Genomic DNA, 11776 nt, shown 5'->3' on the forward strand with positions numbered 1-11776 from the left:
CCGGACCGGGCGGCCGGGGAGCAGCAGCTGCCTCCGCCGTTTTCGGGAGAGAGAGGAGATCGAGAGGAAAATGGGGGCGCTAGGGTTGGACTGGGGTCGGGCTCTCTGTTTTGTTCCAGCGAAACCAGCGGACAGCCGTCCGATCGTTTTGAACGGTCTAGATCGAAACCCTAGCCCCGCCCTGGGCCACTGGGCCGAAAGAGAGGGAGGCCGGGCGCAGTCGCCGCTGGCCCGTGGCCAGCCGCCGCGGGCGCGCTGGGTCCAGGCCGGCTGGGCTGCGCGCTGGGCCGAGGCCTTAGCCGCACGACGTTGCTGCTGTTGATTTTGTCCAGTTTCTGGGCAGATTTTAAATAGCTTTCTTATGCAATTTTTTCCAACGAAAATTTTGTCTAGAAAATAGAAAAGTGACAGGAAAAGTTTCTGAAAATGCAAATAGAAAATTTTCAGAAAATAAATGTTCATGAATTTTATAAAGAAAAATAATAAAGTTCATATTTTTTTTATATTCGGTCATAGAAAAGTTTCTGTAAAAAGTAAAAAGTTCGTGAATTTTTATTCATGTTTTTCCGCTGCGTAAATAATTAATGCTCTTTTACAAAGAAAATAAAAGTTTCCATAGTATTAAGTTTTTTAAGAGCATGTTAAAGTGATTATTAAAATGAATATGATTATGTTATTTTTATGACCGACGTTGTTAATAACATGATCATATTTTATTTAAAGGTGCATTTATTTCTAATTTTTGCCCAACGGTAATATAGATTTAATTGCATAGACAGTTATATGTTTAATTTGACCAACGTTAGATTAATACATATGATTGTTATATTGATGTCATTTAAATTGTAATTTCAGGAGGCTTTCATTTGATGAGTTGCCTAAAAGAAGTTCCAACACTCAGAGGTGACAACCACACTGAGTGGAGGAAGAAAGTTGAACTGGCGTTTGTGTGTGCTGATCTTGACTGGGTTGTGGAGAAACCACAGCCGGTCAGACCCACAGAGCCAGTAGGAGAGGCTACTGACGATGATGCTGCATGGGCTAAAAAGAGAGGGGACTATGCTCTTTTGGAGCAGTCCTACCTCATAGATAATCAAAAGTGGGTCAATGCAAATAAAAAATGCATGGCCTTTATAAAGAACACCATTGAGAGCGCCATTGTGGGCTCCATTGCAGAGTGCACTTCTGCAGGGGAGTTGCTCTCAAAGATAAAGAGCCAGTTCACTGGCTCTTCAAAGATATATGCCACCCAGGTGTTAGAGCAACTGGTGACAGAAAAATACAGAGGTGGCAGTCATGGCATAAGAGAGCACATCCTCAGGATGAGCAATATGGCTGCAAAGCTCAAACCAATGGATGCGGATCTGGAGATCAAACCAGCGCTCCTGGTCCACCTTGTCATGGCTTCATTGCCAAGGAGTTTGAAGCTTTTGTAGTGAACTATAATATGTCACCTGGAACATGGGACGTAGAAAAGACAATAGCAATGTGTGTTCAAGAAGAGGAGAGACTAAAAGCCTCACATGGTGGTACACTCAACTATGTGCATGGTCACAAAAGAAAGAATTACAATCTAAACAACAAAAGTTCTCCTTCAAAGCCACAAGGAAAAGTTTCCTATCAGCATCAGCGTCAGCAACAGCCTTTCTCAGTGGACAAAGACACTTGTCTCCACTGTAAGAAGACCGGGCATTACAAGAAAGACTGTCCCGTTTGGCTAAAGTCGATCATGGCAAAAAGAGGTAACAGTATAGTTTCATTTGTAAATGAATCCCTGTATTCACAGTTTTCAAAATCCACTTGGTGGATTGACTCTGGAGCAACTGTTCATGTTGCAAATTCTTTACAGGGATTTCATTCGACGCGGACTACGCTAAGAAGCGAAAGACGCATTGAAGTGGCGAACGGAGTTGAAGCAAAAGTTGAAGCTGTCGGTGATATCTCCTTGGAGTTAGCTGATGGATTCAATCTTCTACTTAGAGATGTTTTATTCGTTCCATCATGTAATAGAAACTTAATAAGTGTTTCTTGCTTGGACAAAGATAATTATGAGTGTTATTTTGGACATGGCAAGTGTGCCATTTGGTTAAATAATGCTTATGTGGGTGATGCTTTACTACATGATGAGCTTTATTTGTTATCACTTCGTGAAAAAGTCTATTCCGTTTGCAATGTGAAAGAACATGTTTCTGCGTCGAATAAAGTACAAAAGAAAAGAAAAAGAACATTTGACTCATCGAAACTATGGCACTGTCGCTTGGGCCATATTTCGAAGGGGAGAATAGAAAGATTAGTCAAAAGTGAAATTCTTCCTCCGTTAGAATTTTCAGACTTAGAACAATGCATAGATTGCATTAAAGGAAAGTACGTAAAACAAATCAAAAAAGGTGCAATCCATAGCACAGGCACACTAGAAATCATTCACACTGATATTTGTGGACCATTTCCGGTGAAAAGTGTGGATGGATATGACTCGTTCATAACATTCACAGATGATTACTCTCGCTATGGTTATATTTATCCAATCAAAGAAAGATCGGAAGCGTTGGATAAATTTAAAATATTCAAAGCTGAAGTTGAAAATCAGCACGATAAAAGAATAAAGATAGTAAGGTCCGACCGTGGGGGAGAGTACTACGGTCGACACACTCCATATGGCCAAGTCCCTGGACCTTTTGCGAAGTTCTTGCAGGAGACTGGCATAGTAGCCCAGTATTCAATGCCGGGCGAGCCTCAGCAAAATGGAGTAGCTGAAAGGCGCAACCGTACCCTTATGGATATGGTGCGCAGCATGATGAGTTATTCCAACTTGCCATTGGGATTATGGATGGAGGCGCTTAAAACCGCCATTCACATTCTCAATAGAGTACCAAGCAAGTCGGTGCCCAAAACACCGTATGAGCTATGGACAGGAAGGATGCCCTCCCTACAACACTTCAGGGTGTGGGGGTGCCCTGCTGAGGCCAAAATGTTTAATCCAAACATTGCAAAGTTAGATCCCAAAACAATTAGTTGCCACTTCATTGGCTATCCAGACAGATCAAAAGGTTTTCGTTTCTACTGGCCTGGCAGATATACAAAGTTTGTAGAAACGAGACATGCAGTCTTCTTAGAGGACGAAATGATGAGGGGGAGCTTGGTAGCTTGGAAAATTGATCTTGAGGAGAAGAGGGTGCATGCACATAATCCGATGATTCAGGAGCCATTTTTCTCACTACCAGTTGCAACTCCACCCATGACAGCTGTGGGGAAAGACCCCGAACCTGTCCGTCAGGAGCCGACTGAACCCGTTGTTGAGCATGAAAGGGAGGTGCAACAGCAAAATTTAGAAGAAGTGCCAGAAGTTGAGGCACAAAATGTGCCAGAAACTGAGGCCCTTAGAAGGTCTACAAGACCAAGAAAGTCAACTATTTCTACTGACTTTAAAGTTTATAACACAGAAATGGTTCATATGGAAAAAGATCCCACCTCATAAGAAGCCATGAGAAGCCCTCATTCATCGAAGTGGATGAAGGCAATGGAAGACGAGATGAAATCGATGAGTTCCAAAGATGTTTGGGACTTAGAGGAAATTCCTAAAGGAGCCAAAACAGCAGGCTGTAAATGGGTCTACAAAATTAAGTATGACTCTAAAGGGAATATAGAAAAGTATAAAGCACGACTCGTGGCAAAAGGATTTACACAAAGAGAAGGGATAGATTACAATGAGACATTTTCTCCAGTCTCATGTAAGGATTCCTTCAGAATCATAATGGCATTAGTTGCTCATTTTGATTTAGATTTACATCAAATGGATGTTAAGACGGCATTTCTGAATGGTGATTTAAAAGAAAAGGTCTACATGAAATAACCCAAGGGTTTTATCATGGAAGGCAAGGAAAATATGGGGTGCCGCCTGAAGAAATCCATTTATGGATTAAGACAAGCCTCTCGGCAGTGGTATCTAAAGTTTAATCAAACGATTAAAAGTTTTGGATTTAAAGAAAATATTGAGGATAATTGCATTTATGCAATGTTTAAAAATGGGAAATATATTTTCCTAATCTTGTATGTGGATGATATCCTGCTTGCTAGTAGTGATGTTAGTCTACTACAAGAAACAAAGAAATACTTATCCTCAAATTTTGACATAACAGATCTTGGTGAAGCATCATATGTTTTGGGCATAGAAATTCACCGAGATAGGAACAATGGAGTCTTAGGACTATCTCAGCAAGCATATTTAGAAAAGGTTCTTAAAAAGTATAATATGCATGCGAGTAAAGCCACACCTGCTCCAATAGTTAAGGGCGATAGTTTTGGGAAATTTCAATGTCCCAAGAACCAGTATGAGATCGATCAAATGAAAGCAGTACCATATGCTTCGGCAGTTGGCAGCTTACAGTATGCACAAGTGTGCACTCGCCCTGACTTAGCTTTTATCACCGGGGTACTCGGTAGATATCAAGAGAATCCAGGCCTAGAGCACTGGAAGATGGTAAAGAAAGCATTGCGTTATGCGCAAGGCACGAAGGACTACATGCTAATATACAGGAGAAGTGATTCCCTAGAGATAAAAGGGTATTCAGACGCAGATTTTGCGGGGGACAGAGATGATAGAAAATCCACGCCAGGATACATATTCACCCTCGCTGGGGGAGCTATTTCGTGGAAAAGCTCCAAACAGTCGATAGTTGCATCATCCACGATGTATGCAGAATTCATAGCATGCTTCGAAGCCACGGGGCAGGCGATATGGCTAAAGAAATTTGTACCTGACTTGAAAGTGGTAGATTGTATTCACAAACCACTAAAGATGTACTGCGACAACCAACCCGCAGTATTTTACGCTCACAACAACAAGTCGAGTAATGCTGCCAAAACAATAGAGATAAGGTATTATGTTGTGAAAGATAAAATCCAGGATCAAACTATAAGTCTCGAGCATATAAGGACAAAGGATATGCTTGCGGATCCGCTAACGAAAGGCTTACCACCCAATGTGTTCAAGGAACACTTAGCCGACATGGGTTTAAGGGAAAGCCTTATGATTCCTGGATAGGCCCAAAAGGAACAGAATTTGTTTCTGAACATAAAGTATGTTGTAGCTGTATGATTCTAACGGCAATTAAGCCGTGACGATGAAACATGCTCTATGTATCAATATGTGATGAAACAGATAAACTAGAAAGTGTAAAGTTAAAAGTAAAGTTGAGATCAAGGGGGAGAATGTTAGGTTGATCTCTTCCCGTGTGGGCCCAACGGCCCACCGGGCCCCTGATCCGCGCCCTGATCGGGGGCGCCCAACCACAATATGGTTGACGGGCCCCTGTCACGCAGCGCTACATAAAGAGGTGGGGGCCGGCGGCACGCAGTACGAGGTTCACCGCGTTGCCAGTCTCCCCACCGAAAACCCCGACCCGATCTAGGTCTAGCGCTGACAGTGACGGGAAGCTCCGCCGCCACTGCCTACACATCGCCGCCACCTCCACCTCGCCCACTCTCCGCCATCGCCGTGTGCCCCAGCACCACGATGGCCTCCGGCTCGAGTTCATCCGCTGCTGGACAAGGTAGGTTTACCGGATTTGATCTAGCCTAGTGATCCAGAGGATCTATCACGCCAAAGAGTAAAGGAGGGACGAGTTTTCTTGATATCCACGGTTTCATTTTAGCAATGTTGGAAAAGCAAGCAATGAGGCTCGTTGAGAACCCAGAGTCCCTATGTGTTCGTATTATTCGTGAGAAATATTATCTGGGTGGCAACCTTTTAGAGGCGAAGCTCAAGAAGGGGTTGTCCTTTACATGGCAGGGTAACATGGCTGGAGTAAATGTGCTATGTCACCGTTATATCTGGAGAGCTGGGGATGGACAGAAATATTAATATATGGGAGGATGCATGGATACCAATAATAATGATAGGAAAATAATTACAGCATGGGGAGGTCAAATTTTGTTGAAGGTCGGTGATATTACTGATCCAGCTACATGCAACTGGGGTGAAGACTTGGTTAGGCAAGTTTCTAGCCAGTGGATGCACAACAAGTAGTTGCTATCCCGCTTCCAACATATGATATGTCAGATTTCATTGCTTGAAATCTTACAAAGAGTGGTACCTTCTATGTAAGATCGACATACTATGCAGAACGGAATTATAAATTTGGTGAACGCCTTTGACACGGGACATAAATGGTACTATTCTGCTAATTCTATTTGGAATGAAATTTGGCAATTGTTGTGCCCAACAAAAGTTGAAATTTTCTTGTGGAGCACTCTGCATGGCACCCTCCCTCACAGCCTCCCTAATACATATGGAACATACTCCATATAAATACGAAGAAGAGGGTGTGTTTAGGAATGTGCCCTAGTTATTGCACATCTAAGTGACTCAATCAAGCATAAAAAGGAAAAGAAAAAAGAAAAAAAAATCCATACGAATCTCCGCATAAGATCAATGATATAGGATTTAGATAGATGTGCAATACTTATAGCACATCTAGATGTGCTTTAGCAAAATTGTATGAAGAATACTAATACTCCCTCCATTCCCTTATACAAGGCCACTATGAAAAATACATTTTGCATCTATACAAGGCCACTAACAGTAACCGGGGCAAAATTTAATGATGTTTTCTCGTACTAGCAACTTATTTAATACTTGCATGCATGTAGTCATAATGATACTGTACTACTTCCTTCTCATTCCTTCCTTGCATGCATGCGGACGTATTAATGATCCCAGTTAACAAGAAGAAAAGTTGGCTTGCAAAGTAATCATTAAATTTTATCTAGGTACCTGCAATTTGAGTTTGTGGCCTTGTATAAGAGCATGGTTAATAGTATAGCCAGCTGCTGGCTATAAGCCAGTGCCATGTCATCTACAACCCATCTTATAGTCAACATGTACAATAGTAGATCAAAAGAGTGTACTACTTTTTTATTATGTGGCCTACATTTTATTCTCACAAAGTGCCTAGGAGCACGTGCTAGAGCTGGCTCTTCACGAAGAGCCCGCTTACCTTCTCTCTCCTTTTCTCTTTCCTCCAACTAAGCAGAAATATACTAGTTTATTTTTTATAACCCGCTGACTCAGCTCTATTGTACTTGCTCTAAGGAAATGGAGGCAGTACGACGAGTCCGCTAAGATGATCTAATGCTCCATTATTTCTACTCCCCAGTGGACTAGATCCCTCCCTCATCCCCAGTGGACTTTGTTGTCGTGCGTGCGTGGAGCTGGGGCCGGTGTACATGGCCGGCACCGGCAGAAAGGGCATACCTGTTGTGCGTGGCGTTAGTTGGAGGGGTTGGGGTTCCCATCTGGTGGTCAATGTCCTTCCACTCGTGCAATTCCCAACCCAACGTTTGCTTTGTCAGCGCTTGTTGACCAGCACCATCAGCCTCGATCGATTAAGAAAGAGCAGCCAGTCAGCCAACTTTGGCGAGGTCGCCATCAGACACACGATCGTTATTCGTTAGCGAGCAGTGGCGGCGCGGTTGCGTTGACGTGGCGCGCACCGGAGCGCGCTGGCGCTGCGGTGCAAATGGGGCACCATCTCGTGCTAACCCCAACCCAAAGCAGGCCGCTTGCATCTTCCATCCATGGTGTAATCATTTATTCCTATTCTTTTCCTTGCACAGCACTGGACGGTGACTCATGACACGAACCTTCCGGGGCCTGGCCTGGATCCCCCTCCCTATAAAATCCACACGTACGCCCGCTGCTGCTACTCGGACACAAGTCTCGATCGACCCGTCTGCCGCGAGCATCATTGACGCGTCGATCCAGGTTAGATTACGATCTTCCTTACTCCTTCCTTCCCTTTTTGTTTGGAAACGGAACATGATCGTGACCTGGAAAGAGTCTCTCACGACTTGTTATGTGGTGTGTTTCTCCTACGTACGACGTACGTACCAACTCATTACTTCGAGTGTTTTGTCCAGCCCACGTTTGTTTGGTAATCCCGGGCGCGCGGCATTGATGGGTTCCTCCCAGGCGCTTGCTCTGTGGGTGGTGATCACGCACCTCCTCTCCCTTGGCGGCGGCTTCGTCAGCTGCGCCAAGCCGAGCTTCTGGCCGAACTCCGCGACGCACGACGACGCCGGCTGCCTCAGCTGGCGCGTCATGGTGGAGGCCAACAACGCGAGGGGCTGGCGCACGGTGCCGGCGCCCTGCGTCGGCTACGTCAAGGCCTACATGACCCGGGGCCAGTACGGCAGGGACCTGGACAGCGTCATGGAGCAGGTGTCCGCCTACGTCGACCAGATCGCCGCCGCCGCCGACGGCCTCGACGCCTGGATCTTCGACATCGACGACACCTGCCTCTCCAACCTGCTCTACTACCAGGCCAAGCGCTTCGGGTACGTGCGTCTGCGTCTCCGTTTCATTCTGCGAGTGCAACGAGAGAACGTGTTTCAACTTTCAAGCGGCAGCGGCCAGCGAATAATGCATGGTGTGTTTCAGGGCGTACGATCCCATGGCCTTCAAGAAGTGGGCTAGCCAAGGGGCCTGCCCGGGGATACCTCCGGTCCTTGGGCTGTTCGCGGCGCTGCAGGACAAGGGATTCAAGGTCTTCCTTCTCTCCGGGAGGGACGAGGAGACTCTGGGCTCCTGCACGTCCCAGAATCTAGAGTCGGAGGGGTTCTCAGGGTACGAGAGGCTCATGATGAGGTACACTACCAACACCTCTTGGTGACTTAAACACACACTATTTTTGGTAATAGAGAATCCCTTGCTACTACTATTCAGAGAGAGGCAAGGTTGATTTCTGGCATAGAACATGATGGAAATGTGTTTGCAGAACTCCCGAGTACCGAGGGCAGAGCTCGTCGCTGTTCAAGTCGGCGATGAGGAAGCAGCTGGTGGACGAGGGATACAGGATCCGCGGCAACCTCGGGGATCAGTGGAGCGACCTGCAGGGCGAAAACGTCGGCGACCGCGTGTTCAAGATACCAAACCCCATGTACTTCGTCCCGTGAAAACACATGGGTCGCCGGCGGCCGGCTGCCGGTGTGCTCGCTGGCCTGCCTGCCTGATCGACTAATTCGTAGGCCGTGTAAACAACGGCCGATATGCGGCAAAACAAGCATAGTACTCCCTCCGTAAACTAATATAAGAATGTTTAGAATACTAAAATAGTGATCTAAACGCTCTTATATTAGTTTACAGAGGGAGTAGAACGTAAATCAAACACTCGAATTGAAGACACATTTTCCTGCCATTAATTTTCGTGATATTCCCTAGTTTGGTTATGAACGATAATGTAGTGATCTGGCGGAAATTTGTTGGCGCGGACGAGCACGCGCGCTCCCGGTATCGCTATGCGTTCGTTCGTTTTGGGATGCACGACGTAAGACGTATGCCTGGACCAGGACGTGAGCGCATTTAATGTGTATACGTGATGGATAGAGACGCCGTTCTGCGGGACGTGCCGGCCGACGGCAGCCGTTGATGACGGCGCTTTCGACACGTACCAATATGTACCACTGTCCCCGACGGCGTACGAAGTGGTGTTCTGTTCGTGAAAGGATTTGGTCGTGCCACCAGATCTATTCAGCTCCTCTGGTCGTTGACTCACAGTAGCTGCTTGAATCCGACCCGTTGTGACCGCCGGTGCAGATTCGATTCTCTGGATCACAGGTGCCGACCTCTTCCACGGCTGTAAGACGGGATTGCACTTCAGGTTCGTCGTCGAATTCTTCACCAGCCATTCATGTACTGTCAGCTCTTCCGTGAACTGAAGCCAGCATGCAGGACGAAGCAGCATATAGATCTGCTATGTTTCCATTTTAGATGAGCAAGGAGATGAACACTAGTGAGAACATCTTACCTCAATCACAGATGTCCGCTCCATGATAGCCGCATCCTCTGGTTCACTGCTCCCAGCGATATGATCTCGAGATCCCAAGAACTGATGCTACTGGTTCTGTTCATTGCTGGCGCGCGCGCACACACACACGCCCTTTCTCTTCCTTTTGCTATGACGTTGAGTGCAAATGAGTGTGGTTTGCCCGGATGAGCCACATCTCCTCGTTAAGTACAGCTCGCTTTGTCGAGCGGTGTCAAGCAGTATGAATTTCAAATACCGAATACTCAGCACAGCAGGCTTGAGTTGCCACATGCCGTTGCATGTAGACACGAATGAGTTAATGTCGATACGGCCCAACTGCACATTGCCAATTTACTTTCTTTTACAGACGAGAAACTGAATCTGTTTTCGCAGACAAAGTTGTAGAACAAAACAAAACAGAATCTAAAATACCGAATACTCAAAATTGAGAAGAACACATAGAGGCGTGACAATGATTTTGCTTAAACCACAGTAGCCTCATTCACAAGCGTACAACATGTTGGCAAGTTAACAAGTACAACAGATAGCAGTGTACCTTCAACAGGTTTTATTACACAAATTTCTATTTTTTGGCCCTCAACAACAGAATGTGGAAATAAACAAACTAAGGAAAATTGTCTCCACAGCTATTTTCTCGACGATATGCAGAACAACTTTTGGAGGAATATAAATAGGTGTGTGCCCTACACGTACCCTGCATCATACAGCTACATGTTATTCTAGAAACAGTTTTTTTTGGTTTCTAGTAGTGTGTAATCACAAAACACAACGTATCGATGTCTAGCAGCAGCCTTGTACTACTTTACAGGAAAATCAGTACTTCTCAGTGAAATTTGGAGGAATGTAAATATACAGCCCACTCAAAATTGTCATATCCTTGAAACAGAAACACACATCCACAATTGTATACCTTTTGGTCCAGCCAGGTGCTTGAGGATCGTCTTTGCCTGTCGATTGTTCTGAGGTCGGAAGGGACAGGGCCATTCCATTGCAAGTGCTGTTGATGTCTACTTGTATTGTGGGCGGTGGATCACCCACATCACCGATGCCGGATTCAGCGGCTGTGCATACCAAAGTTTGGCTTGCTTCGCCGTTCACTAACTGTTGACAGATGGTGACCTCTGGCAACTGAAACCTATGTTACAGAACACAGTAGATATATAAGGAAATCCTGTAGCTGCACTGCCTCACACTGGCAATCAAAATGGGGGAATGTATTTCAGGAAAAATTTGTATGCATACAGTTTCCACTAGCATAAAAGCAGAGTCCTACACTGGACAAGGTATCACCATTTGAATTAGAATTCGCTCCAATCTCACATGAGTTAATGAATAAAGTGTAGTATAATTTAGACAGCCAAACTGACGCACAAATTGTATAACTACTACTGTATATGTTTCAACTAGAAATAAACCGCCGCATATATATACCTGCTCGACGAGTCAGGTGCGTGTCCATCGTCTTTGTCTGTTGACTGCTCTGAATTCGACAGGGCACCCCTTTTGAAACTGTGGTCAAATTCTTCTTGTACTGTTACCGCCGTCTCGCCGGCACCACTATTGCTGGATTGAGCGACCGCGCACAACAGAGATTGATTTACTTCGTCGCGCAGCAAGTATTCGGCCGCGGCGAGATCCGGCAATGGAAATCTATGTAAAACAACCCAGTTCCTTGATAAGATGACCCTCGAACTACAGTGGCTAAGATTGAGATAAAAAACTAGCGGAACAGAAAAAATACCAGTCGATTGGATCTGCTAGAGATTCGAATCCCGTCGCCCCCCTCCTACGGCATCGCCATAGTTCTGCTCTTGACAGCTCTTGCGGCGCTCGAAGGGATAGACCTCTTTTTCCTGTCGGCCGAGAGAATGGGTCCATACCGAAACCTACACTTATCCGTTTGGAAAGCGCCGTTTTGATGACGGGTCGTTTCTAACGTCCGCTGTAATGTA

At 45.5% G+C, this 11776-nt stretch overlaps 2 protein-coding genes across 2 annotated transcripts; one reads left to right on the plus strand and one right to left on the minus strand.

Moving 5' to 3' along the window:
- The first annotated feature begins 7690 nt into the window (after positions 1-7690).
- LOC123097565 (acid phosphatase 1) lies at positions 7691-9181 on the plus strand. Its single transcript, XM_044519336.1, has 4 exons — positions 7691-7762; positions 7918-8334; positions 8438-8644; positions 8775-9181. The coding sequence occupies exons 2-4, from the start codon at positions 7955-7957 to the stop codon at positions 8950-8952; spliced, it is 765 nt and encodes a 254-aa protein (XP_044375271.1). The 5' UTR covers positions 7691-7762; positions 7918-7954; the 3' UTR covers positions 8953-9181.
- A 1123-nt stretch (positions 9182-10304) lies between these two features.
- LOC123097566 (uncharacterized) lies at positions 10305-11346 on the minus strand (the record flags this gene model as incomplete). The annotated part of the gene is given in 3 exon segments (XM_044519337.1): positions 10305-10518; positions 10735-10959; positions 11256-11346. Coding segments are annotated over 3 exon segments (434 nt in total), but the record flags the coding sequence as incomplete, so codon positions are not given.
- Positions 11347-11776: the final 430 nt, after the last annotated feature.

Source organism: Triticum aestivum, chromosome 4D (genome assembly GCF_018294505.1).
Source record: "Triticum aestivum cultivar Chinese Spring chromosome 4D, IWGSC CS RefSeq v2.1, whole genome shotgun sequence".
Taxonomy (NCBI): domain Eukaryota; kingdom Viridiplantae; phylum Streptophyta; class Magnoliopsida; order Poales; family Poaceae; genus Triticum; species Triticum aestivum.

Bases quoted from the DNA above. Each gene is read 5' to 3' on its own strand.
- LOC123097565 (XM_044519336.1), top strand. From the start codon at position 7,955: ATGGGTTCCTCCCAGGCGCTTGCTCTGTGGGTGGTGATCACGCACCTC. The intron at 8,335-8,437 runs GTACGTGCGTCT...GGTGTGTTTCAG, and splicing joins TACCAGGCCAAGCGCTTCGG to GGCGTACGATCCCATGGCCT. The intron at 8,645-8,774 runs GTACACTACCAA...ATGTGTTTGCAG, and splicing joins TACGAGAGGCTCATGATGAG to AACTCCCGAGTACCGAGGGC.